Source organism: Apteryx mantelli, chromosome 3 (assembly GCF_036417845.1).
Source record: "Apteryx mantelli isolate bAptMan1 chromosome 3, bAptMan1.hap1, whole genome shotgun sequence".
Lineage (NCBI taxonomy): Eukaryota > Metazoa > Chordata > Aves > Apterygiformes > Apterygidae > Apteryx > Apteryx mantelli.
The window spans coordinates 18,733,151-18,758,591 of NC_089980.1; the positions used below are offsets into that span (position 1 = coordinate 18,733,151).

At 41.6% G+C, this 25,441-nt stretch overlaps 2 protein-coding genes across 2 annotated transcripts in view; one reads left to right on the top strand and one right to left on the bottom strand.

Annotated features, from left to right (window-relative positions):
* Window positions 1-11,706: 11,706 nt before the first annotated feature.
* Window positions 11,707-24,310, bottom strand: MDH1 (malate dehydrogenase 1). The gene is made up of 9 exons (XM_013961577.2): window positions 24,205-24,310; window positions 18,402-18,500; window positions 17,965-18,061; window positions 16,837-17,012; window positions 15,293-15,415; window positions 14,983-15,159; window positions 13,242-13,355; window positions 12,930-13,019; window positions 11,707-12,351 (listed from the first exon to the last, which is right to left on the bottom strand). The coding sequence occupies exons 1-9, from the start codon at window positions 24,205-24,207 to the stop codon at window positions 12,226-12,228; spliced, it is 1,005 nt and encodes a 334-aa protein (XP_013817031.1). The 5' UTR covers window positions 24,208-24,310; the 3' UTR covers window positions 11,707-12,225.
* Window positions 24,311-24,803: 493 nt separating this feature from the next.
* WDPCP (WD repeat containing planar cell polarity effector) overlaps window positions 24,804-25,441 on the top strand; it is a 152,985-nt gene continuing 152,347 nt past the window's right edge. Inside the window, exon 1 of the mRNA XM_067294664.1 lies at window positions 24,804-24,907. The gene's annotated coding sequence lies outside the window, so the exon portion shown is untranslated. The remainder of the gene's footprint in view (window positions 24,908-25,441) is intronic.

The following is a 25,441-nucleotide window of genomic DNA, read 5'->3' on the forward strand; positions in this document are numbered from 1 at the left end:
AAAACAATAATAGTTAGCACTCCAGGAAAACATCCGCTTTCCAGAGTGAGAGATAAAGGAAACATCAGCAAATGACACATTGTGCAAGATTTTCTGTTTTCCTGAGCAGAGAAGTTCAACATGAGCAAAATAGGTGCACTTCTACCACTTACAAAGGCTTTTGCAGATAAATAGCTACTTCTCATTTATAACAAATGATGTAGACTAGAAAATAGGGGAAATGTTGCATTCTGCAGTTGCAGTGGAAACATTCATTCAGACAACCACAAACCAGCTCTATCAAGCAGGACTCATGATGACAATCATGTTCCAGTGCTCCTGAAAGTCAACTGATACAGAGATACACATATATACATAAATATTCTATTCATATTCTCACACATCTCATTTTTAGCGGTGGTGCTGGTAGACAGTCCCAGGAGCATGAGTGGGAGGAAGAAATGAGCAGGTAATGCTTCAGCAATCATTGTTCGCCCAAAACTCTTAGAGCTCTGACAGATAAGCTTAGGCAGCTTTAGAAGCAGTGATTTACCTATCTACCCTGCACCTCCAGCAAAGGTTGCCAGATCCACTTATGGGTTGGTCACTGCAGCTCAGAGTGTGCATTGTAGTGCAAACTTGCCTTAATTGGCCGGGCAGGCATAAAGTATGTGGTTGTGAACTAAGGTGGCTGAGGTGTAGTGCTAGTCCCATTCTGCCATCACTGCGACAGGAGTGGGAAGCTCCAATATAGGCAGAAAACAGACAAAAAGAGGGGGAACAAGACCCTGAACTGACACAGCTTAATCCACCAGTCTTCTAGAGCCGCTTGTCACTCCGCTGAGAGTTCAGAGATCCAACAACTGCAAAGTGCAGCCATCGAACATTACCTTACTCAGAGATCTGGCCCATCTCAGGCTTTAGAGCAAACCCATTAAACACGCTAGGAAGAGCATTTTGTTTTTTAATATTTTATTAGCCACTTCTCCCTGTCTCAGGCAGTGCTCTGCTCTGTCAGGTGGGACTAGTCAGGGCAGGGCTTTTGCTGAGAACCTCAATTGCTCTGAGGACTTCTCTGAGAGGAGGACCTCTTCTCCTGCTCTGAGCAGGGAGGGTTGGTAGAGCAAGGGCAGGAGCGGTGAAACACCCTAAAATACCTTCCAGCCTTGTCACCTCCCATTTTGCATCCTTGTCTCAGCGTACCTTACGTGTCCATTTAATCCTCACCCTCTCTGCCCAGTATAATGGTTGTCCCCAGAGGCAGTACAGTGTGATCCATTTTCTTCCTTTACACAGATTAGCTACCAAAACCTCAGAGACTTTTACGGGTTGTTCCCCTCACAGTCATCTTATTTGACTTCAGCGAAGGGCATGTTTGTCTGGGAGACAACGAAGTAAGTTCCTTTCCTTTGACTCCACCATGGGAGAGAGGGAGAAAACATACGGAAGAAGGGATGGCACTTTGTAAGCTGTACACTTTTGTTTTACGTTGCTGACATGGAGACATGGCAGAGGCAAAAGTTAGTTCCATTATACAGAAGTAACAGTACAAAATGCTTTCATGGCGCACTGCAAAACTTCTAGGAATACCAGGAAGATGTCAGCTTCTGCTATGCTGGATAGAGATGAAGAAACAAAAATAGAAGCAAATGTGCTATTATTACACATCCTAGCGAACAATTGGCCACTGACAGGCAATATGACAAAGCTTTATTGTATTTTTATAATAGGAAGCTGAAAATTATAAAACCAACACAAGTCTCATGTACTAATTCAGAAATATTGCTACAGAGATATTTACACTTCAGGAAACTGGTGGTAATCTTGTCAAATGAGATCCTTATCTTTATTTGAAGCAGTCACATGGGGTTGGGTTTTTTTTTTACATGAATTCTGGATGCATTCCAGAGGGACACCAAATACAGGAGAAAAAATATAGAATGTATATGTGACAGGAATCCTCCTAAGGAAACTATAAGTCACTTAGTTGTAAACCTCAAAACTTTCAGATGGAGAGGCATGTTGCAACACGTGCTTTGACCCACCAGACAGAGCAGGTGAGTCTTATTAGCACCAGTCCCCACTAGAGGAGAGGCAGAAACCTTGCTGAGGGGGTGCTGATAGGGGATGAATTATGGGCAATGAAAGTCAGCTGAGGGAATTGCTTTGTAGCAGCTCAGTTCAAATAGATGCTCAGATTTTGCTGTCTTCAAACTTAATGCTAAAGAGAAACTTAATGTATCCTATGTTGAGTTTTGCAGTGGTAGAGCTAGATAGAATAGATAAGGCTTGTGTGCAGCCTGTGTTAATTATTTCTCTATTTGTGCAACGTACAGATGAATGGCTCAGCTCATTCCAGGAAAAGCCATCTCTCTTTTGTGTGGCTTTCCCAGCAAGAAATGAGAACAGTCAGTAATGCTGAGGTGGGTTCCTCTGACGCTCTGGGTGTTTAAATTCAGCAATGTCAACAGGACCAAGCCCTGCAGTGGCAGCCTCTTGCTGTTTCTGAGGTGAGCTCTTCATATGGATCATCTCCTTCATCTTCCCATAGGAAGGCAGTGTTCGGAGGTATGGCTCCTCGCTTTTTTCCTCATTGCAGGCAATCTTTTCTTGCGGAGCAGTGTGCTCTGCTCCGCAGGCATCAGCGCTGGTACCAGCATGCCCTGCTAGACTGTCCTGAAGAGATAGCACTGGGTTTCTTGTGATACTCTATTTCGCAATGTGAAGCATTGCTAGTCTTTAATTTTCACCTTAAAAGCCTGCAAAGGTAGTATATCTGCCCTCATCTGTGTTTACCTGCTCTGTATTTCTTTCCCTGAGGGTGCTACTGTAAAGTAGATGAGAATTATTATTTCTTTGCTTGCTCTTTGCTGAAGACATGACTCAACTTTTCTTCCTCTGCTCGGCTTTCAGGCCAGCGTTATCTGGTGTACAGCTGCCTTGTCTTTTCTGAAGTGTTTGGAAGGAAATGCTGATACGCTCTTAATAACATCCTCTAGCTGGAGATTCGAACTCATCTTGCAAATATCAGCTAACTTTTATATACTCCGTGTTATCACCATGGTTTGGAAAAAGAAGCTGAGAGGCAAAGACATATTCCTTGGCGGCCGTTGGACAGGATGCCTCTTTCGGAGGCAGGAACAGAATTTATTTCCTGAATTTATACCTTGGCCTCAAGTATTATTCCTCTCTGGGAATGGAAGAGAGAGTTGCTGGCAGGGGTAGCATCCAGTGTCTAATGTAAAGCCCCTCTGAATTCTGTTGCCAAAAAAAGCTGAATTTTGCGCAGGCAGGTCCTCAGGCGCACGCTGCGGTGTGTGGTGCGGTATTTTGCTTTTTTTCTTTTATCAAGCCTGTGATTTCTCCAGGCTCTCAGGTAGGGATGCCTGAGGGAAAAAATCCTGGTAGTCTCATGTAACTCCCTCTCTACTAGCTCCATCTGGAGGCTCCAAAAAAAAAAAAATCCTTTTTTTTTAACTTTTTTTCTTTTTTCCCCTTAAGCCTAGTGATTTGTTTTGTTTTTGTTTTGTTTTTGTTCTTCCAGTGCTACGAAAACCTTATCGCACACCTGGGCCCTGTGCCGCACCACACAGGAGGAGCGAGCTCTGACCACACAGGTGGTGCAAGGCGTCACAACTAGCCGAAACACCCTCTTGGATACAAATATGCGCTCCGAAAGTTTGGTGTCCCTGCAGCAGGACCACCCCAGGGCGCTCGGTGGCCTTTTGGGCAGGAAAATCCAGAGCGAAAAGCCGTTAGAGCGGGGGCGCAAGGGCAGAGGTAAGATGGTGGCCGTGGCGGTAAGATGGCGGCCAGGGCCTGGCTGAGGGGCGCAGGCCTCCCCACGGGCTGGTGTCGCCCTCCAGCAGCGGAGCAAGCGGGGCGCTGGGTGAGTAAAAAGACGTCCTTGGGGCTGAGGAAAAGGCACCAAACGTGCCACCAGGACCTGCCTCTCCTCACGAGCCAGGCATGCGCGGCCCGGCTGCTCGCACCTGCCGAGCTCCGAGCAAGAGCAGGATGTTGCCACATCTATTTTCCCCCCCTTTAACTGGTAATAAATCAATGCTCAGGTCGAATCAAGCTGCTGTTCTTGACCTCTGACTCTGCAAACAGCTGGTTGGGGTCCCTCTGTTAGTTCAGGTTATTTTAGGAAACAGTCAGCCCTTTTTTTGGACACATCTTGAAATCGTCTCGCTCTGTATGCCTTATCTTTTTTTTTTTTTTTTTTTTTTTCCATCCCGTAATGTTGCAATTATACTGTATAAACAGAAAAGGTGCCTTTCTCTGTGGCTACCTGGTCCTCGTTACACCCGTAATCGCGGGCTCCCCCCGCAGGACGCAAGCTTTCAGCTTGGCTGTCAAGCCATCAAGCAGCAACCCGGTGCCTGCGCTGTGCCGTAGCTTTCACTTCTTTCAGAAGACAGTATTTACCACCCCGAAGGTGCGTTCGCCTCCTGGGAACCGGATCTAAGGCACACTGAAATCCACGGGACGGGCCTGTGGCCGTGGGGTGAGCACCCTCTTCACAGCCCTCCTGCCAGACCGGAGGATCCTGCCTGCTTCATAGAGACGTGGCCCTGCTGCCCCGCTGGCGCCTGTGAACTCTGCGGTGGCAGCAGGAAACTGCCGGCGGAGATCAGTCATATAATTTTTCACTTTATCCACTTGAAACGCTGGCCACCTTTATCTGTAAAACACGCTAAGTGTTTGACACTATGAGATCTGAAGCTAAAGGGTGCCCTTATAAGTGCTAAATATTTCACCTTATCGAACAAAATGCCGTGTGCTCTGTGTCTGCTGTTATGGGCCCGCTACTATCAACCTGATTCCTGTTTGTTGTTTTTTTAACAAAAAAAAAAACAAAAAACAAGGCGTTCGAAGAGGAATGTCCTGGGCAAGCACAGTGCTGCTACATTGATGGTCAACATTTCTCTTCCAGGCCTTTTGATCACTGGCCACTTGTCTTATTTACAGAGTAGAAGACTTTAAAGACTCTTGCCTTTTACTTCCTACTGAGATGTTTCCCTGGTTTTCAGCACTAATAGGCCTGCATAGATTCACTCGTCTAAGGTGTGCTGCCCTTCTCCATCCTTGCTCTGGTTGGGAGTTGGAGGCGCTTAATAGCACATTCCTGTGCCCCAGTGGGATATGCACACAGCACAGCCATGCCTAGCCAAGGCTTAAGTTTACTTTGGAGCAATTCTCTCCTTTAATATCAGTGAGAAATGTTAACTTTGCCATTTGGGCTTTTTTTTTTTTTTTAACTTGGAAAATAAAAAAAAAAATCCTTTAAGGGCTTAATTCTCTCCTGCGCCATCTTCACTGAGAAATAAACCTCATTCTTTCCTAACTTACTGGGCTTTTTGCCGTTTTGGACCACTTTGTCTCAAGTCCCAAACAGATGAGGTTTGTCCATCATCCAAAAAGAGCGCATGATCCTCTGATTGACTAGAAATTGCACATTAACTTTGCTGCTAACATCAGAAGAATAGCATTACTCTGTCATTTCTGCTGTCTTGCTAGTGCTGTTATGTTTTTGAAAATCCCTAGGTGTATGTATATGGTGCCATCCTCAGCAGGAACTTATTCCTGGATTGGGATCAACCTTTCATCCCTCTGAGTTTAGCTTCAGGGAACAGTTCTAGGTAGAAGCTGCCTTCAGGAAAGCATTTTGTCCTATAGGACTGGAGGCTTTTGCAGTGAGTGTCAACTAGCACCATGGGCACACGTTCGTGGTGCTGGAGAAATACCGCATCCTCTGTCTAAAATCCTTCTAAACAGCAAGTTTACGTTTGGGGCTTGTGTTCAAGCCTTCTGGTGTACGTGGCTCACACTGTGCTTTCCTCAGTCGGACACCCTCACGTATTAAAAAGTGCGTCTGTTGTCAGTGCTGCATGCAGAAGAGATTCAGCTCAAAATACTTATTACTATTTCCTTCAAGCAGAAGGCCAAAACATTTTCTTTCTTCTCCTCCTAAGAGTGTGCAGGTGCAAATAAATTTATGGGCAAAACTTGGAAAACTTTATATATTCCCACCTCCCCCAAGCAGAAAGACTGTCATTCACGCAAGGAATCTTGTTGGATTTGCTACTGAAAACATTTTTGTCATAATAGTTGTGCCTGCTTGTAGCAGTTAAATTTCTGTAGCCTGGCTATTTGGTACAAATGAGCTTCTTATGATGAGTTTCATGAACAGCTTGAGCCAATGCTGCCAAAAGCTGTAGTCCTGTCCTTTCTTGTTCCCCGGGCTAACTGTCCCTGCCTTCACCAGCACTTCAAAGCAGTTTACTGATCTGACTGAAAATTACCTACTTTTGTTGCTGTTGTTTGGTTTCCTACAAAAAATAGTTTTCAGCCAGACTATTAAGTCTCCTTCAATGGGCTTTAAGCACAGGTTTAAATTGCTCCTGAAATATCCCCTTATAATGATTTATTAGCGGCTTCCTAAAACTTCTCTCTTAAGCTTTGCAAGGATTTTGTTCCCATTGGCTTAGAAAATAATGGTATGAATACAGGCAGTGTTTTTTATGAAGGTCACATCAGCCAAGGTGTACTGTTGGTGTCTCATTAAAAAAAGGCTCAGGTCTCCAGCATTTGCTCAGAAGTACTTGTGAACAAGAAAGGAAAATTGTTTATATAAATATAACCAGTGAAAATTTCACAATGAAGGGCTATACTGGATCTGATACTTTTGAAAGCACAATTCTACTGTTTTACAAATCCCAGATGATGATTTGGCTTAAAAAATGGAGCCCAAGGTTTAGCAAACTGTAATTTTAGAAGGTATTTTCTCAGTCTTTGACTTAGCTCCAGTATTTTGCCTTTGCGTGTGTATGTGTGTACTGCTGCTGAACGTATCAACACTAAAGATGCAAAATTCAAACACTAGTTAGCTCAGTGCAGCTGACCCGAGCTGATAGCCTGGAATTACCCACCCAGGTATGATCTAGCTCCTTTATTGCTGACAGCAAACGAAAGCTCGCCTTTATCTCAAATATTAATTTTCTGTACTAGTTGCAAAAAGAACCTTTGCACAGTTGGTATGTGCAGCCTCACGATAACTGTGAAGCTCTAGGCTTGTAAAGACGATCCTTTGGACTCTAGACAGATTTTCCATCATCATCTGATCAGGGGAGTGGGTAGATAAACACAATGTATGTATTAGTGCCCTCTGCTGGAAAAGGAGTAGTCAGCTCTTCCCCGTGTCAAGCTGTTCTTTTCCAGCATCCCTCTTCAGCTGCAATAAGGAGAAAAAAGAGAGAGAAATGGTACCTTGGGGGCAGGATAGTCTGAATTCTGGGCTTTCTGCCACTGAGAAATATTAAGTGGTTATGGTGCAAAGTCAGAGCTACTGAGAAGTCCTGAGTGGGCAACGGATTTGTTAATGCAGTGTATTTCATCAGGAGACAACCAATGCTCAGAGCATCAAACATGAGTTGCCTTGAATGCTGTATTAACTCAATGTGTTTGAGCCCTCCCATGGGTATGATGACTATATTTTTGAAAGAAAGTAGGCAAAGGTCTCCATGCAAACCCTTTGTGTCATTTAACTACAAAATACTTGATAACTGTGGTTAGCAGGTTTGGAAAAAGCATCTATGCAATTGAATTTTTAGTCATGATAAAAGACTCTGCAAAACCAACACAATGGGACTTATTTCTATCCAAGCTGAGGATTACAGCTTCGTCATAAATTTGTTTACCTTCATTCATACTATTTCATTTTAAGCAGCTCACTGCTCCTTTCTTGTTCTGATACAATAACATGTCAAACTCCTCTATAAAGCTACCACTTTAAAATTGTTGGAATCTGTTTTTCAAAAACACTTGGTATTTGAACACAAAATAATTATCTGAATTCTCAGTTGCAAATAGTTATATTTACAACAGTTCCTCTTTCATTTTATCTGAGCTGCAGTTATGTTCTAGAATTTACTATTTGTAATGCAAAATACACCTATAAATGGAAAAAAATCCCCAAACCATGGACAGCAGGAAAAAAAAATGCTAACGGACTCTTTCAGAAGAACTTTCCTCAGTATTATAAAATCATCTCACTCCTTCCTAGTGCTTTGAAAGCACGCTGCATCTGTTCTACTTGCCAGAGAAATTCTGTTGCCTTTCCTGGTACAAAGCAAGCTTCAAATCCTACTGATCTGATATGACAAGATGCCTTATAATATGAACAAAGCGCAAATCTCTGTGTGAGGATCAGGGTAGATCTATTGATTTGGACTCATTTGTAAGAGCTAGAATTTCTAGCTTCATCTGCAATCACTGTAAGAAAAAAAAAAAGTAGCTGCAATAAGATTAGAACAGTGCAAGAAAAACTTGAAATACAGTTTTTGTTCATTTTGCCAAAAGCATTGTTTCTTCTTTCTCTCATGACAAGAATTCTTGCTGGGAATGGAAAGCTCTTAAAAAAGCGCAGAAAGATCACCTCACATGCTAGTGTTGCCTTCACTAGCATGAAAGGAGGATTTGGGATCCGCTGCATTTTCTAGGGCTTCTCATGCCAAACGTGCGGGGACTCCATGACAATGCATGCCAGTTATGCAGAGCAGTTTCCAACCTTCCCTGGGACCCTTTCTGCCAATGCGTGAACTCTGCCAGGACCCTAAGGGTTCTCAGCTCTTCCATGTAGAAACCTTCCAGAATTGAATCCAAATCTTACAATTCAAACCTTAATTTCCCCCAGGATTTCATCTTCAAAGAAATCTTAAATGTACTCATTCTGGAGTTGCTCATTAAAGCCCTAATTTTTATTTGCTTGGGGAAGTCATTGACTAGTAAGAACTGAATGTAAACTTCCTTGCTACACAGAAACTTTGTATATACTTTATAATACCCTTTGATAACTGCAAAGTAACTGTTGATACTTCTGCACTTAGAACTGTTTAAAAGATGCAGTTTGTGTAAATATCTTCAGTGTCTTTCACAGAATCACATAGGTTAGAAAGGACCTCTAGAAGTCATCTAGTCTAAGCTCCTGCTCAAAGCAGGGCCAACTTTGATCTGGTTGTTCAGGGCCACATCCAGCTGAGGTTTGAATACCTGCAAGGAGGCATACTCTACAACCTCTCTGAGCCCTTGTTCTGGTATTCGATCACCCTCACAGTAATTTCTTTTTTCCTTTAAATGAAACCAGAAATTCTTTTTCCAACTCCTCTGTTGCCTCTCATGCTTCCACTGTGTGCCTCTGAGAAGAGCCTGGATCTGTTTTCTCTACACCCTCCCCTTATGTAGTTGTAGACAGCCATAAGATCTCCTCTGAGCCTTTCTTTCTCTGTGCTGAACAAAGCCAGCTCTTTCAGCCTTTTCTTGTAGGTTATGTTCATACTCAAACATCATGGGACAGAAACATTTTAAGGAAGAGCAGAGTACTTAATATTGTAAGTTTGGGGAGAAATGTGCAAGCTGCATCTTGTACTTGAAAACTAACAAACTCTGGGAAAAGTGGATTACTGCTGTTCCTGGTTTGCATACATATTATTATTACATAGCCATGCCTGCTATTACAAGTTAAGAGCAAAGCTTCCTGCGATAACAGTGCAGAGCGTGTGAAGCAGCACAAGCCCTAATTAGGGGCAGCTAACCATATGGGGAAAAAAGTCTCCCAGAAATATGAAGAGGAAAAACTGGAGAAAGTAGAACAAAGGACAAAACAGTGCAGACACATGAATACAAAGAATATCCACCACTTAACTAGCAACCTACTACTTGCAAACTCTCAAACCAATTAAGCATGCAACCAATGCGCATATCAGACTTGCTCTTGTTTGTCATAGAAGTCTGGAGGAAATAAAAACTCACAACATGAGCAGAACCAATTTGGAATCAACTGTTAACTTGATGAGGTAAATATACCATGTGACAGCCTATCGAGGACCAAGATTAATGATGCAGTTGTTCTGATATATGAAGCATTATAAGCATCGCTCTGCAAAAAGTGAAAATTGTCTCCTGGAGAAGACTGCTTTAACAGAAACATCGAACAACCCTACAAGAATGAGAATTTTCAGAATTAAAAACAAACAAAAAAGACAAAAAAAACCCCACCCTTCTTTCCTACAGCAATGTTTATTCAGGTATGGCACAAAGCCTACTGCAACACCAGTGTGATTTATCATAGTTATAGTTTTCAGACACAGATGTATGTACTTTTTCCTTTCATAAGCCTGTACCTTTTTCAAACTGAGTAACAATGTGCATTGTGGCCCTCTTCTATCACACTCACTTTAAAATGTGCATTGTCTTAAAATAAGATGTAGCATGGTAATTGCTGGAATGAATGCCTTCAGTCCCTGGGCTCATGCTGAAATGAGATTTTACTGACTTTGTATGAACACTAAGGCGGCAGTCATCACATTAGGAGCGTTTCCTACCTCCCTAATTTATATAGAAGTTACCCAAAAGGTTCTGAAGACAGTTGGAGATGTACAAATCTCAACTTTTCCTCCATGGATAAACTCCTAAGGGTTTAGAGGAAGGAGGAGGGGGAAAAAAAAAAAAAAAGTATAGTGACTAAAATAGCAAAAATACAGTGCATATATTTCTTGTCTGTTCCTAAGACTGCAAGAACACAATTTCTTGAACAGCTGCTTCATAAACATTCAAGGCATTCACCTTTCATGCTCTGTCTCCAGGTAGTCTGTGCTGCAGTACAGACTTTCCAGTTTTCTGAAACGCTTTTGTTTTTTCCTTCAAGTATTCATCTATCGTAGCTCTGCAGCTGTATTATTTTCACTTTATAGCTACAGTAATGTTATGAGAGCCCTGCCACTGTCACAGACTTCTTATTTAAGGATTAATTTATTGATGGCTCTTCATTTCTTTTATATTCTAGTTGATTAATCCCAAGCAAAGCCATTCCTATTGTTTGAAATTCAGCTAAAGCTTTTATGCATTTTTTTTTTTTGCAGAAATGGTTCTTTCTTGAATTGTCATTTAAAGACATCAAATCAAAAGAGGGAAATCAAATGACTTCAGTTGAGAGATGTGCTATAGTACAAGGCAGAAACGCTTATATTGGAACAGGATGGTCAAAAGCTTAGCATGGACGTTCTGTACTAGTCAATCCCACTATCACATGAGTTTGCACTCTATAATCAGAGCAAGAAGTATTTAAGGTGCTTAGAAAACAAACAGAACAAGATGTAATATATCTAAGCAATTACTAGAACAACAAACCTGGCATCCTGTAAGAAATCTAAATAAGATGGGTTTCAGTTGAGACAAAAAACATGCAGCTAGGAGAAGAGTTACAGCAATATTCACTTGTTTGCAAGGGAGTAATTACAGTATGATATAGATGAGATGGCTTCTTCAAGTTAGAAGTGTTTGTAGACTGCTTTAGGAAAATAGTCAAGCAAGTATATTAACCTCACTTAGTCTTAACCAAATGAGTCTATATGTCCCAGGACAAGAGGCTTTGATTGCCTTTGATTGAAGCTATAACTACATTAGTACTGAGCTATGGTACCAATGCTGCTTCTGAATTGTAACACTGGAGGATATGCCTGCCCAACTACTGTCTTTAGCCTCTGTCTGACTTTGACATAAAACAATTTTGGCTAAGACAAATCAAAGTGCTGGCTGTCAAGAAAACCTCTTAGAACTAGTTTCCTTATCTCTCTTAGAATAATTTTTTTTTTAGTTGTACTACCATACTCAGCTGGCTATGTAACTGAAATGTGTAAATAAAGGGCAACAGACTACTCTTAGCCATTATGTGATCAAGCATCTTTTAATATTTCTATTGACAAGCATTGTAGAACATAACCAGAGTGAACAGTATATACTTGGAGTCTCTTTGTGCACTGATAAGTTTGAGTCACTGAAGTACTAGTTCAAGGAAAAATATTGGCATTTTGATTTCATTTTCAGTTGAGCAGATGGATGCAAAGTGATCACAGGCTAGGACGTGTTCCAATAGTGCCAAATTCTAATCAAAACCAAGATTGTGCATTAGTAGCCAAGGCTGAGGCAAACAATTGTTCTGTATCATACACAGAAAGCAAATAGTATTGAACAGAAAGTTTGGTCAACAAACTAGTTTTACTTATTTAATATTCTCATTGCTAATAATTTAATAGGCACAACAGTACCAGTAAGCATATGAACTTTAAAATGCACAGTTGCCACAGACAGTTGACTTGAATACAGTAATAATGTTTGGTAGCAGACTTAGAGACGACTTTTAGATTCTTCCACTCTTAAGTGATTTTGTAATTCCTGATCACCTAGTCATGCACTGGAAAGGAATTCCACAGCAGTCTCCTTCTCTTCAGTTAACTCTTTAGCAGTCAGATCCATCTTCTCACGAGAAAAATCATTAATAGGAAGACCCTCAACAAACTTCCAGGTCTTGTCCTGTTTGGGAAAGAGTCCGTATGATGACAAGCATCATTCAGTCTGCACAAAGCTAACTTTGCTGTGTAAGCACTACAGGGAATTAAGCATCAACTTTGAAGAGGATTTTGAGTTTGGCTAATTTGGAACTTAGCTTACTCAAAATGAAATGCAACATTGAGTTAGTATAGTGATTAGTGTTGTTCACCACCACAAAAAAAAAATCTATTTTACTTCAGTTATAAAGACCTGAACTTATAAAACAGCTAAGAGTAAGACTGCTTCCTAAAAAGCAGTCTACATGGTCAGAGACAAAGCTTACGGCCTTAAAAACTGCATCAGGTAGAAATGAATTTTGTTTTCAGATACAGGATTCCATCAGCAGTAGCTAGTCATGACAGACTCTGCTTTTTTATCAGTATTTATTTGACAACAACTACTACAAAATGGTGTATAATGGTCCCTTCTGTGAAAGGCTGCTAAAGGCTCACCTCCCAGCAACTGCAGTCCAATAAGAAAAGCACTAGTGTTGACAAGCTCATATGACATGTCAGCTAGATCTTACAGAAGATACTTAGTCTTAATTATGGTCTAGTTACCTTAATTACAACAGGGAATGAATATAGCAAATCTTCAGGAACACCATAAGAATTGCCATCAGAAATGACTCCCATGGAAACAAATTCCCCCTGGAAAACAGAAGAGTCAGGGACAAGTAAATTTTCACTGCTAGAAGCAAGCAAATTTTAAGCTTTTATTTATTTATACACACACACACACACAGCATTTCCTATGACACTTTATTCCAGAAAAACTGATTCTTCCCTCCTCACACATACATTGAGGTCAAAGACACTGGCATTAATCAAAGCATTAGGCAAACAAGCACTTACTCAAGTGCTACATCTTACCGCTGGAGTGCCAAACCAGATGTCCCTCACATGATCACAGATAGCTTTGGCAGCTGACATCGCACTGGACAGCTTCCTAGCCTTGATAACAGCTGCTCCACGTTGCTGAACAGTCTGCAGGTAAAGGAGAAGAAACAAAAAACAAAAAGAAAACCTTTAAATTGTTAAGCAGCAAAACCATGGCTTGGTCTAGATGCTGTTAGTAAATGCCATGAGGAAAGACCACCTTACAAACTTTATTTAACTTAATCAGTCAAGATACAGTTCTATCAGTAAATGAACAGGGCATGCAACCCAGAAAATACAATTAGAAGAGTCTGGCCAAGTCAGACCATAATGGAATATTTCAGAGGCTTAGTCAGTCCTCAGTACCTACTTTATAGCTAGCAGCCTAACTTCTCTCATAAGCTACCAGATCTTTCAAGCATGGACCATCAGGATAATAGATACAGGTCCATAGTAACAAAGTTTGTAGAGCAACACTGGGAATTTAGTTTTTTAGCTAAATAGCAAAGTGAACTACTTGCTAGTCTCCATCCTACAATATTTAATGCATACAATTTGTTTAATGCCTGAAGATGGTTGAAACTAACTCCCTGTGCTCAAGACTGTATTTAAGAATTGCACTTAGAATCAGAATAGCTGCTGAAATTTTAGTAGGTTTTTTGTTTTGTTTTTTTTTTAATAAATTTTGGTAAGGCTCTATGCAAACCAGATTCCAACCTTGAAAGGAGCAATTATGAAATCTCCTTGTCCTAGGCAGACCACTCTAGCATAGACCAGCATTACAATGTACCTAGATGTACCTGCCTCCTGCCACATGAGGAGGAACAGAACCAAGAACATGCCAACGAGAAACTCCTATAACAGGTTCTCGCTTACTGTCTGGCTCATGAACTTTGGTTGTCAGCGTACAACCATTTTTTCTACAGAGCAAAGCATAGACTGGAGTAAGCTGTATCTAAAGACAAGATAGGAAGCAAGACAGAGTATGGGCAGATGACAAAATACATCCTCTGTCCCAAACTAAGTGCATCTTGGCTAGGAAGTAGTACCCGATTATCAGCATGCTGTTAACATTGCAATACCAAGTTAAGTATGTCTGCTTGGAATAACATTCACCAGTGGCTTTAGTAATCCCGTTTCCCTTTATATTGCAGGGAAGTAGGCTGTGTTCTTGATCAGTCACTACCTTTGTTTATTTTACTACCTTTATTTATTACTACCTTACATTAAAACATTTGCACATGTTTTCTAGATTTTTAAGACTGTTTTTAAGAAATGCTACTGGAAAGGCCATAGATTTAGACTTAGAAAGGGGGGTGGGGGGCGCTCGGCTTTTTTTTGGTGCTGGGGAGGGGAGCAGCATTGGGGAGGAGTGATGATCTTTCTAACTTCATCTACAAAGCTCCCAAGAAAAACTCATTAAAGTGAATTGTTGGTGGTGCTTGTGTATCAGATCATGGGTTACGACTAAGCTAAGATCAACATTATTTTCACTGAATATTTTTAGCATTCTAAATGGATTTTTCTAGAATATTTACATAAGTTTCATAATGCCTTAAATTTTTCAACAGCAAATAACAGATAGAAGCAAGTCTTCTGAAGATGATTTATTCTAGTGAGATAGGAAGAGCTGCTTCACTAAGTCTGTTAGTTACATAGTTTACTTTTTTTTTTTTTAAATGAATTTAAGAGAAAACAGAAGCACAGAAAGATCATTAAAAAAACAGGATATTACCAGGATAAAGTCTCCCTTCAGCCAGCTGTCATCTTTTATAGCTTCATAAACTCCAACTTCCTTTCCTTTCACATTCACCTTTGCATGGTTAACATCTGGATATTGAGTGGAGGAGTGGTTCCCCCAGATGATGACATTCTTCACATCATTAGCAGTCACACCAAGTTTCAGAGCAATCTAATAGGAAATTAAGAAAATGTAGATTCTATTAAATTCAGCTTCTCAAATCATGGTTTCTTTGAAAGCATTGTTCTGTTTCTATTTAGCAGAGACATCAGGAAACATTCTGCCTTGAACAGGTTCTTTTTACCTGAGATTTAGCTCTGTTGTGATCCAGGCGAGTTAAACAGCTGAAGTTTTCCTTTGGTATTGAGGGGGCTGACTTTGAAGCAATCAGGCAGTTAGTATTTGCTGGATTCCCAACTACCACAACCTAAAGAAGAAAACAAAGGGGAAAGCAGATGTGGAAAGATGAAGAAGCAAAAAGAAGTCAATATTTAGTCAAACTGCTATTTCTGCAAAATCACTTCCTTAATTGAAATATAGAAAAAAATCAGTATATAAGCCATGGCTTTGCCTTCACAGAAATTGTCAAGAAGTTAAGTTTTCTAAATCCCTTGCTGTCTTCAAGATTGTTCTAGGTGTGTGTTTATAGTTGCTGAATCTTCTGTAAGTGTGCAAAAAATACTTTCTAGCTAGGCATTTTCTTTATAATATTGGCATTCAAACATGAATGAGAATAGGATTTTTAAGAAGATCCACATTACTGACCCACAGCCTGGCTTCAATCCCCATGCTACTAGATACAGGGAAAGAACAATACACACACTAGTCAGTCCACAGTGCATCAGCCATCACCTTATAGAAGGTTGCTCGGCTGTCATATATATATATATAATTGCTTTATAATTAACAAGAAGGCCAGAACAGTTGCTTATCTCAATGTTCATAGGCAGTTTAAAGTAAAGTACCATGCCTGAACTTAGATCAATTTATTACTATGGGCAGCCGATTTTATTCTTCCTTCATCTACTAATGTGCCTCAAATGATTAACATCCAACTCCATATAATCTCAGTCACACAAACTAATCTACAAACCTCCCTTTGTATTTCCCTTTTAAAAATAAATTCAGTTAATTTTCCATTACTCTGCAATAGTTACATTGATAGTTTTTATTCCAACTGTATAAAGAAGCAAACAAGTCTTTAGAATCAGTAGGAAGTTCATCAGCAGAGGAAGTAGACATTAAAAAGTCAGTTATAAAGCACAGTCAGAGGCTGGGTCTGAGATTAAGAGCAGTAGGAGAGCAGCCACATGATCCCATTAACTGTGCTGAAGGAATCAGAGAGAACAATTAAAAGCTTCCAATGCTGCATTAAAGACCAAGACCCAAACAACCTAAACAAAGCCTATTTTTTGTGCAACTGTAATTCCATATTGATACTGAAGTTAAGGGTCATTATGTTAAAGCCACAGATGCATACCAAGTAGGAAATTTCATGTGGATAATTTAGTTCTCCCAGCTAAGACAGATAATAAGCAGAAGGCTACTTTTTTTTTTTTTTTTTTTTTTTTTTTTTTTTTTTTTTAAGAACTGCTGAACAGCTTCAGAGAATCTGTGGAATATAGGATACAATGCAAGATTCACCTTCTGACAGTGAATGAATTTAGGACTAAATCATCTACATATTTAAGCTATTATATCTCATCAAGCCCCAGAGAATATTCCACATTCAAGATTAAAGGAATGTATGCACAGAATAGGATCATACTTAAGCAGCATCATTCTACAATGTATTCTTTACATAACTCAAAAAAGAGTTGGCTTTTAAAATTCAGTTTCTATATTCACCTTGACAGTCTTTTTGGCATACTTGTCCAAGGCTGCACCCTGAGACTTGAAAATTTTCACATTTGCTTTGAGTAAATCCTTTCTCTCCATGCCCTCTCTTCTTGGCATGGAGCCAACCAGAATTGCTATGTCAAGATCTTTGAATGCAACTTCCTCCTTGTCTGTTGAAATGACCTCTAAGAAAAGGAAAGGGGAAAAAAAAAACAAGTAAGATAAATACTTATGGCAAAATGTTAATGGGATTATTCTTTGGCTCATAAATAGTATATAATCTGATCTGACATCAGCAACACCTCCCCCTTCCAAAAATAGTAAGTATAGTCATTTGGCCCTAACTCCACAGATCAAATATTTATCAGTAGTCAGTTCTTTGTTTTGCTATACAAATATTTATCTAAAGCTTTAAATATAAATTCTGAAAACACAGGAGAAAGGCCTATGTGAAAAGACACCTTTTCTCTCTCCCTCTTCAAATATATATACACGTGCATGTGTGTGTACATATGTTCTTCATTAATATTTAGTGGCAAGTACCAACACAAGTGAAATTTTTCTCTCCCCTTAAAAACACTTCAAACTGAAGAAGTACATTAGTGTGTACAAGTGCATGAGTTGGAAACTGTACATTTTTCAAGTAACTAATAACTTCAGTAGCATCTACTGACTTCCTTTCTTGCACTTCACTAGACTATAAGAACTTAGCTTGATAACATGATGACTGATGAGCTATTTCTCTGTGTCTTTTTTCATAGGGCATTTCTAAAGACTTAAGATTTTTCATTTAGTAAAAGCATGTGGGCGTATCCAAAGATTCAAAGTTATTTTACCACTACACCAAAATACAATATATACGGACAATTATCTGACAATTTGTTGTATGTGCTGACAACCCAGAATTAGATGATAAAAGCCAAAACTTAGACATCTACAGTTCTAATAAAGCTCATTATTTGGAGAGGCAACATTATTCGTAGTTTGCAGACTAAGTTTAATTAATTTATCTTCCATAAAATAGGAAACCAAGAAAGGATCTCTATAATATCCTTCTGCCTAACACCAGCTGCAGCAATACAGAAGTCGAACAGTTGTATTAGAACATATTTTAGATACAAGAAAAATTTTGGCCACCTCTCAGCAGTGGTAGAGCACAATCCTGCAGCTCCATCACTACACCTTCCAATACAGTCATCATGGGAGTGATATCCAGCAGCACAAGAACAAGAGGCTGTAAAGAAAAGAATGGCTTAGTTTGAATTGGGCTTACAGTCATCTGCTTTTAAACAGAATTTGTCTTGTTACCTGCTAGAAACAGTTATCTTGTGTAAGGGGTAGCAACTTAAAATCCATTTACAAAAAACTGAAAAATTTCAGCACGACTAACAACTGAAACCTTGCACAACATAGAGCAAGACTCCATTTTTCCACTCAAAGAATAAGTTACTTGCATATTGGTAAACCATTTTGAAAACCTACAAGAAAAGAAGTCTCTTCGGGACTGCAGTCCTGACATTAGTTCATTCATTACTGCGTAGCAGAGACAAGCGATAACCCAGCGTGGCAGTTACCTGTTCTTTGCCGAAGACATCTCCCTTGGCAATGCTGTAGAGCAGGGAGTAAGCAATCTGCCCAGCAGCTCCAGTCACCAGGACTCTGACTGGTTCAGCCTGTAAGAGAGTATAACCAAGACTTATCCACTGTTACACAGTACAGTGTCACCCTATTTGAGAGCTGTAAAAATTAATGGTTACTACAGAAATAGGGTTAAAAGTATTTACTCTGGATGAAAGCATGTGCTCAGATGTGGAACAGGGCCAGCTCCTAGGATCCTGTTTCTATTCTGCTGGAACCACCAGCAACTCCTACTTGTCTTCAACAGAAACAGACCACACCTGCAAAAATGTACTAACAAGAAGTGCTCCTGGAAAAGCTTCCAAAATGCCATGAATTAAAATTCATTTGCCCTTTTCTCTTTAAAAAAAAGCTTGGATTCCTTTAAACATCAACGTCTTTTTAGCATAAGCACTTACAACATGCACCCACTTATTGGATTATACCATGACTTCTGTACTTCAAATTTACTATGCAAGTTTTACAGGCTGTCATGTTTTGCCAGTTTTCAGATTCTTACAATACCGAGGACTGTTTTTGTTATGCATTTTGAATGCTTACTTGCCAGCAAGGACTTACTGAATGCCATAAGCCAAGGAATCTAGCGGACTTTAATTACTGCCTCACTGAACTGTTACACAGCAATTTAACAAATCCATGGACAAAAGCTAGGGTCTATATTTGTCTATAACGTAACGTCCATAATATAACTGCCCATTACCAAACTGACCCAGAATTCCAAAAGACTGGGAAAAGACTATGCCAATACATTGCTATATTGCAAATGGGGAGGGGGGGGGAGTGTCTTACTCTGTAGCAAAAGTCTATTTTGTTATTCAGAACCAAGACTTTGGAAACACTACAGATTAGTTAATAGTAGCAAAACAAAGCCTGCCAAAGGATATTCATAATCCAATACTTGGTAAGCCTGCTTTTTGCATGCCCCTTTTTTCCTAGATGCAATAGGGCCAGGGCAGATTGTGCTAAAACACACACAAGGGGGCTCTGACTAGTCTGCTGGAATTCCATGCTCACTTTCTGCAGATAATTACAAGATGATCATTTGAGTTATTGAAAAAGATATTTTCCATATTCAATTATCTATTAAATGATTAAACTGCATAGTGTGCTACGTTCTGAAGAGTGTAGCTGACAGACCAAAGGCAGTTACTACTGCTTTTTGCCCAGCATTGGTGAGGTTGCAGCTGGAATACTGAGTCCATTTTTGGGACCTCCAGTTTTAGAGGAATGTTAAAAAACCAGACAGGATCCAGTGGAGCATTACTTAGATGGTCAGGAGCCTTGAGCACAGTCTGGAAAGGCAGAGGACACAGGGAGACCCAACAGCAGCCTACTGCTACTTCAAGGAGGGTTACAAAGGTGATATTGCCACAGATTGCAGCTTGGGAGGTTCTGCTTGAAGAGAGAAAAATTCTTGACTAATGTGGTACTACAGCACTGGAACAGGTTACCCAGAGTTTGTACAATCTCCATCTTTGGAGCTTCTCAAGGCTCAGAAAACCAAAACCTGGATGGCCTGAAGGCATAGCTGACCTGATCTAGTGTTGGCAAAAGTCTTGATACCAGGCTGGACTGGACAACCTCCAGACTCAGAGCAAGAGGTCAGACTAGATGACCTCTAGAGATCCCTTTCAACCACCATTCCTGACATTGGTATTTATTGGAAAATTACTTTTGGATTTGAATGTATTTTCTCTGAAGTATTCACCATCCAAGCACAGCTGCATCAGGCTAGTATTAGATAATCATAAAAATGAGGCCACCTAGAAGCTACTTTGTTATACACTAAGTAAAATAACAGCATAAGTGATGAAGTTAAATTATTGAACTCTCAAATTTAGAACTCAGTGTGATTTTGTCTACATTACCAGAATGATTCTTAAAATATTTGATTAAATAACTACCAGTTACGGTGTTGAACTGCATTATTCCTTTGGAATCTGTCCTACTGGGAGTCTCACCTCTCAAGTCTTGCCAAAACTAAGCGAGGAGGGGGAAGAGCAGCAGACAAAGAATTCTTGCCATTTTAAAATCTCAAAACTTATTCACTACTTTACACTAGATGCTCTCTAGAATAGTGAGCTCTACTTGAGATTACACTACTCTAGATTAGAGAAGTTATATCCTACACATTCATTGAAATATCTGAATGATAAGCAGCACAGACTACAGATGCATATCAGATTTTAAAGAACACTTTTTAGTGTGTTGCTAAGGAGAATCTATATATTACCAAAGTAAATGGAATAATGAATAGTCTTTTGAGACAGCTAATCATATTAGTTTGGAAAATAAGTACTGGAAAGTTATTGTGTTGCAAAAACTTGGCCTGGGTAAAATCCCTTATCAGTAGCATATAAAAAGTGATCCCATGCTAAGCATGCTGTTCCAGAACTCATGGAGATAACAGCAGAACACATTTTCTTCCAATTACATAGTATCTGAAATCAATTGAATTTGACACTCCAGGATTTCTGGTGAAGTGGAAAGAGGCCTTGAAAAATGTTGACTCCTGAGTTGCAAAGGAGAAAGGGTCTATCTAATGTAGTATTTCTTGTAATGTCACAAGAGGGGAAAAAAAGTCAACCAGAACTTTCTTCTATATGCACTTTAATCTGTGATTTATACATAAACAATTTCCTGTATGGTTAAGTCTTTAGCACAGCAACATAAAGAGGAAAGAAAGGAAGATGGAAAGAAAAGAGGTAAGACTATTTTTACCGAGACAGACTTAACATTTAGCCTTGTTAAGAAAAAAAATTTAGTTGTGAGTCAGCTCAGCCTTCTCCAAAAGTTATGTTTGCTTAGCACCATCCCTCCTGTCCTCCTCCCCCTTTTTTGAAACGGAGCAGGGAGGAAGAGACATGATGGCTGAAGGAGTGAGCATTACTATCTACTTGTTTTGTTTTTTCTCTCCAAGCTTTCAGTACATTGGCTTCCCCCTCCCCCCTTCCAAAAACAAACAATTAGTATCAACGAAATTTTCATACTGTCTTTTGATTCCAGAAGCTGGATTAACAACTCAGAAATGTTGCATTTCTTACAAAAACAAAAGACATCTAATTCCCCCTAGAAAATTTAACTTACATCATACATAAGAACTGGTATCACTGAGCATCTCAGGATACTTTTGGAGGGAAGGAACCTAAAGAAGCACTTAGCTCTCAAGCTGACAGTGTCCCTATAACAGGCAAATTCTTTCTCTCCCTCACAGAGGTTTCATGCATTCATGTTCAGGCACTTTAAACCATGACTTGGCTCCTACATGGGGCTTCGATAAGAATGCTTTCATGCTCTGGTAACTACAGAGGTTACCTTTACTAACAGTCAGGTGTAAATGAACTACAGGATAAATTAAACCAAACTGAATTATATGGTTTCAAAGCCTCCCCCTCTTTGCATATGTCAAATATATAGTTAAAAAAAAGTTTTAAGAGACAGAGTAAAGACAATGATAAAAAGGAGGGGGGGGAAAAGAGAAGTGAGCACTGCATTCCTAGATATCTTATTCCCCTTAATTCTGACACATTTTCCTCCCTAAATTATCATAGATAAGAGTAGACCTTCTAATATCAAATGATGAAATTGTGGGTTTAATGACTTTTTTGGTTTGTTTGTTTGTTTTGGCTTAAGAACTCAGTGACTAAATTATCTCTGTGATTACTGCTGGTAGTAGCAGACCTAAAATATTTGAACCATGCATGACAATAGTACTACACCGTAGAACAGGTCTTATAAAAAGCTGACTATGCTTCAGGAGGTTACAAAGGTTAGTAAGAGTAATATTAAAGTAACCCACAATCTATCAGGAGATGTGGGTATCAAAAGTTCTATGTCCAATCTACACAAGTGATAGACTTTGCATTACTACTTACAGTTAGAAAAGACTTCTATAAACATAATTACTACTAAACTTTATGTTTATAGAATGCCATCATTTTAACATTATTACAGAACATTAAAGTCAACCAAGCTACCTTGCTTGACAAGAATGCTTTGTTTACTACTGAGCTTAGTTAAACCGTATTTCCTCAGAAATTTAGAGCCTGCCTAACAAGCTTTCCCTTTGTCCCTCCCACTTTACAATAAGGATGCACTGACAACAAAAGTATTTGAAAATGCAGTAGAAAGTACTGGCAAGATAGCTGTGCGCTTTAGTAACCCCAGCAGCACTACAGTTCATAGACAGAATTCCAAAGGAATTCTTTCCTTAAGAAATGACCTTCAGAAAGGTGCCCTTACAAAACTTTTTCCATTTCATTTAGCTAGTAGCAATTACATCAAGAGACACGTGATTTTGTTTCAGAAGTTTAATGCCTTTCCACAATACTGAATGCATAATTAGAATACAGAAAATAAGATAAAAACAACGACATTCTAAAAAACCTGGTCATTAAAGTAACATTTTCAACCAGAATTTCTCTTGAGGACCAGCAAATTCATGGTAGTCAATGTTCTGAAAGCGCAAATCCAAAATAAAGCTTGCCGTCTTGTGGTCACCCCTGAGGATCCATATTTCGGATAGAAATAAGAGTGCAAAATTAGCGTAATTAAGGTTTACAGATTGAGGTGCTTAGCTTTTAGGCTATAGTTAAAATTAATTAGATAAGTTTTAAGGCACACAAGTATCTTCTCTACAGCAAAGCACCAAAAGCAAAGTAAGTGTCTGAATAACAGGGTATAAAGTCTGGAAGAAAGATGCAGATGTTTTCATGATTATAGAAAGAAGCAGGGTCTCTGTGCACAACTTTGCAAGTGTGCGTATATATCCACACACAAACAGGCAGTAGTCACATGCTGCAGAAGACCAAAGTACTTCTGTTCATCTGTATAACCTCAAGAGAGATCCAGAGGGACTCCTTGGCACTTTGGGGGATCTACATGAATAGTTTGACTTCTGATGGCAAGCAGGGATGAAACAGAGGGGGGAAAACATTTTGCAGGCATTTTCCCTTGAGGTAACTAACACAGAAAACAATTACACCCAGAACCTTTAAAATCAGATGACATTCAGGAACAAGCATTCACATATTCTTGAAGGCAAAGTTATAAGCTATGGGCCTCAACCAGAGCTGGGGTTTTAGGAAAGGTGTACATAAGTCATTGAAGGGCAGCAGCAGGCTGCAAGGCACCGCTTCACCAAGGTAAACCGAGCAGGTGCGCAAGCAAGGAAAACCTCCCCGAGGGGCCTCCCGCAAATCGGCAGCATTTTCCCCACACCTGTTATCTGAATTTATCTGAGGGAGAGAAGAGGCTGAGAAGCAGCAGGCCTGTGTGTCGGGGGCCGACGCTGACCTCCCCTTAGCCCAAGGATGGAGGAAGGTCACCTCAGAGCGGCCTCGGCGGGGGCAGAGGAGACCGCAGAGCCCCGGGCCAGCGCCGCTTGAACGGAGAGCGGAATAAGGCACGGGGCGCCCTTCCCGCCGGTACCAAGCAGGCCTTCAAGGCACTGCCCGGGCCTTGCTGCGGTGCCGCGGCCTGGAGCCCGAGGAAAGAGCCCCCAGGTGCGGCGCCCGCAGCCGCCGCAGCGGCGGCCTCAGCGCCAACGGCCCGCGGGGGGGGGGCCGGCGCCATTACGGAGCTCCTTCTCCCCGAGGGGAGACCCCCCGCCCCGACCAGGGGACACAGCCCAGGGTCACCCCGTCCCAACTGCCCCCCCAACGAGGCGCCCTCGCCCCGGGGAGGACCCCCGGCTGGGGAAGAAAGGCGACGCGCACGGGAGCGGAGCGCGGTACCGACCATGGCTAAGACAAGCAGCAGGTCCGACAGCCTCGAGGTCACCTCTAAAGTGCGACTGCAACGGCGACAGCGCTGCGCTAAGGTACACCGGAGGGGCGGGGCGCGCCCTCCCCGCGCAGCTGCCTGGGGATTGTAGTCGCCGCTCCCGCCCCCTAGGCAACCCCTTGCCCATCGGAACTACAACTCCCAGCGTGCCTCGGGGCACGCCTGCCTGGCCCCCGCACGCTATTGGCGGGGGTACCCGCCCCCCCGTCTCCATTCATTGAAGCGCAGAGCCCGTCCGCAGCGCTCCGAGAGCAGCTCTGCTCATTCCCGCTAGGGGGCAACACGCAGCAAATTCCGCTGCGCATGCGTTCATGGGAACTGAGGGCGAGGGGTCTGCGGCAGCGCCGCTGTTTCGGATTGCGCATGCGCCCGGCGAAGGACATACGGGACGCGTGTTATGCGCAGGGCCCCAGTCGGAGCGGGAAGGAATGCGCATGCGCGCAAGAGGAACCGCGGGCTGGAGCCGTTGAGCGCCGTAAGAGTACGTAGCCCTTGCGCGTGCGCAGGCGACGGTGCTTCTTTGGTTGCTAGGTGACGGGGGGGGAAACGGAGAGGGCGCGCGCGTGGGCGAGGCGCCCGGGACCGGCTGTTGCGGCGGTGACGCTCCCCGCGCCGCCGCCTGCTGCTCTCCCCCCGCCCCGTCTCCTCGCAGCGCTCGGTGGGTTCGGGTGCGCGGCCTGGCCGTGCCCTTCCCCGGGGTGGGCGTCCCGGCCGCGCCGTTTCCGCCCGGGGGAGCGGGAGGGCCCCGGCGGAGCGCGCTGCGCCCGGCCCGCGCCCCGCTGCGCCCGCCCGCGCCCCGCTGCGCAGCCGTTAGGCAGCGCCAACCGCTTCGGGGAGGCTGCGGGGCAGCGGGCTGCTGCCCTCCTCAGGCCCTCCCCCGCTCCGGGTGGGGGGCGCCGCCCCTCCCCGGTGTTTTGTACTGCTGACTGAAAAAAGCTGTTTTGGTCTGTGCCTGAACTCAGGTTAATACTGGCATAACTTCATCAGTAAAAAATACAGATTCTTAAACTATGGTGATATGCTGTAAAAGAGAGTGTCAAATGGCACAATTGTTTAGTTATTTCCTCAGATCTTGATTTCTAATGAACAGGGTTCCTTGCACAGGACAAGTCCTGTTATTTAGTTAAGTCTTTCCCTTGTCCAAGCATTCTTCAGCAGGTTTGGTTTTTAGTCTTAAATTTTTTCTGTTTTT